The sequence below is a fragment of the Merops nubicus genome, unplaced genomic scaffold (assembly GCF_000691845.1).
Source record: "Merops nubicus isolate BGI_N331 unplaced genomic scaffold, ASM69184v1 scaffold31443, whole genome shotgun sequence".
Taxonomy (NCBI): Eukaryota; Metazoa; Chordata; class Aves; order Coraciiformes; family Meropidae; genus Merops; species Merops nubicus.
The window spans coordinates 30,681-33,113 of NW_008600119.1; the positions used below are offsets into that span (position 1 = coordinate 30,681).

Below are 2,433 nucleotides of genomic sequence, written 5' to 3' on the forward strand. Positions count from 1 at the left end.
ACTGCCGGGCCTGCAGAGGATGCTCGGAGGCACAGCAGCTGGGAGCACGCCCAGGCGGCACCGGCACACTCCAGGCAGGGCAGCTCCGTGCCCTTCCATCACAACACCTCTAACACCAGATCCCAGACCCCCGACCTTCACGGGAGCTGCTTTCTCTCTCTTTCAAGGACCAAAACAAATGCTTCAGTAACTTCCAAGGCAAAGTACCCCTTTCCAAGGGAAGATTCATATGCAGCTTCATGGAAAACTCTGGATTGTTAACAGCAGTGATAGTTGTTATAATACATGTTTTGCTGATCTAGCAGCATTCTTTTGAAAGGAACTTCTCCAGGATATTTTAAAACAAGATAATTTTGGTGTTCATCCAAACTTTATTGCATATTGTAAACCAAACCCACGTCCTTCCCGTACAAAGCACATGCTCAGTCTTGATAACAGCTACATGATTGCTAGAGATAAAACACCACCCTACAGAGGTATCTTTTAGGGAACAAAATTAGCAGCAGAAGTTTGTTGTTGTTGTTTTTCAAAACCTGAATTACTAAGCAAACCGACTTTATACCCTAGTAACGAGGTGATGAATCAGCAGCTGCAATTAAGCTTGCAGCCCTGTGTCCTAGGAAGGAAACAGCAGGCCAGCACGAGGAGGAGTCATTCATACACTAAAGCCCTCTTCTGTTGTGTAAATCGGGCTCTGGCAGCAGCTTCCTGTACAAGAAGGGCTTCCCCAGGTGTGCAGCCCACGTCAGAGCCCCACTGCTCTTCAGAGTCCTCATTAGAATGGATGCTAATTAGATCAAATCCACATCCAAAGCAATTTAAAAGAAACACCACCAATGAATTAAAGACATCTTTCTTTTCGAAGATCAGTATGAAGACATGTGGTGGCAGTTTAAGCAACAGGATTTGACATGCTAAAGAGTTCTGTGTGACAAAAATACGCTTTATTAATGGATAGAGCCCCCTGTGCAAAAACCCTTAGAGCCCAGACAGGAAATGAATCGAAACCCCACCAAGTCTTTAGATAACAAAATATGAGTTTGAGTAATTTATTCTCTGACACAAGTTTACACTCCAGACCAGCCTACTTAAATAACAGCTACTCAGAAAGTTTCACAGAACCCCTGTGAGGAAAGCACAAGGTTTCCTCTCTTCCTCAAGTACCCTCCTTTGACAACTATCTGAAGTGCTCTAACTGTGTCACAAGCATTTCACTCTCCACAGTAGCCAATGTGCTCTCGATTCTCCTGTACCTATTAGCAAGACTAGAAACAATTCATCTGAATAACATTTTCAGCTCATCTTCCAAATCCTACAGGCTGCTTGCAGGATGCCTCACACGTTAAAGCTGACATCCCTGTGCCCTGTGTTTCACTGCTTCACACCATGTCCAGTCATACCCAAGTTTACAGTAAGCTCTATCATAATTCCATTTTAAAAACTGTACCTAAATGAAGTCCAAGTCAGGAGAGAATCACATCCTCCTTCACTTCTAAGCTTATCAAATACACAAACTCTCTTAAAAATGCACTTTAATTTCTATGTTAACTTGGAAATGTCTCAGGTTAATCCAGGATCCTCTTTTTAAAGGCACTCAGAACAGTACTGTATCATTTTTATGCAGGCCACCTTTTAAAAATATCTGTTTTTAAGAAAGACAGGTATTAAGACAGGCAACCTTTAAGAGATTATCCTACTAACCTACATTACTGACACATTAGTACACGGCAGTATATTTAAAGGGCTCCAAGTAAGTGAAGCAATAGCTATCTTGATATACAAACAGGGTTGCATGAATACATCCTGACAACCAGAAATGCTAGAGAAGCCAGAGAAACATTAAGATTTTGAGCTAAGCCAGTTTTTAATGGGTGGAGCGGGATCCCCACAGCGTTCACACCCACTAGAGTGAGTGGCAAATCAACAGCTGCCTTTCCACTGAAATTCTTTCCAATATGTACCAGAATTAATTAGATACATTATTTGTCTTAAAAATTCCCCCTCGGTAGTAAGTGTATCCTTATCAAGTAACTCCCCTAAATACTGACAGCCTAAATTAAGGACATCGGCAAGCAAACACAAAAAACCCAAAGCCACTGCAGCGTTAACGCTCCTCTGACAGTTTCTGCAGGGACACTGTAGGCGAATTACCCAGAAACATAATTCACAGAAAGCCACTCTGAAAGGCTGTGACCATCACAGAAGCCCTCCCCCCCCCACAATTCCTACCTCAACAGGCTGCAGTTTTTATGAACCCTTCCAGCACACAACGGTGGCGACAGAAAATAAACCAGCCCTTACCACTTCCAAAGTTTTAGCGGAGCAGTCAAGAGAACTCCGCAGAGCGACACCAACCTCAACCCTCTCGCCACAAGCCATCGCACCGACCGTGAGACCTTGTTTCCCTCCCTCCACCCGGTGCCAGCTCCAGAG

At 43.7% G+C, this 2,433-nt stretch overlaps 1 protein-coding gene across 1 annotated transcript in view; it reads right to left on the reverse strand.

The window, feature by feature from the left end:
* The window catches only part of MAML1 (mastermind-like 1 (Drosophila)), a 19,640-nt gene extending 17,261 nt beyond the window's left edge, over positions 1 to 2,379 (reverse strand). The window contains exon 1 of the mRNA XM_008937615.1: positions 2,302 to 2,379. Within this exon, the coding sequence (XP_008935863.1) occupies positions 2,302 to 2,379 (78 nt within the window). The remainder of the gene's footprint in view (positions 1 to 2,301) is intronic.
* Positions 2,380 to 2,433: the final 54 nt, after the last annotated feature.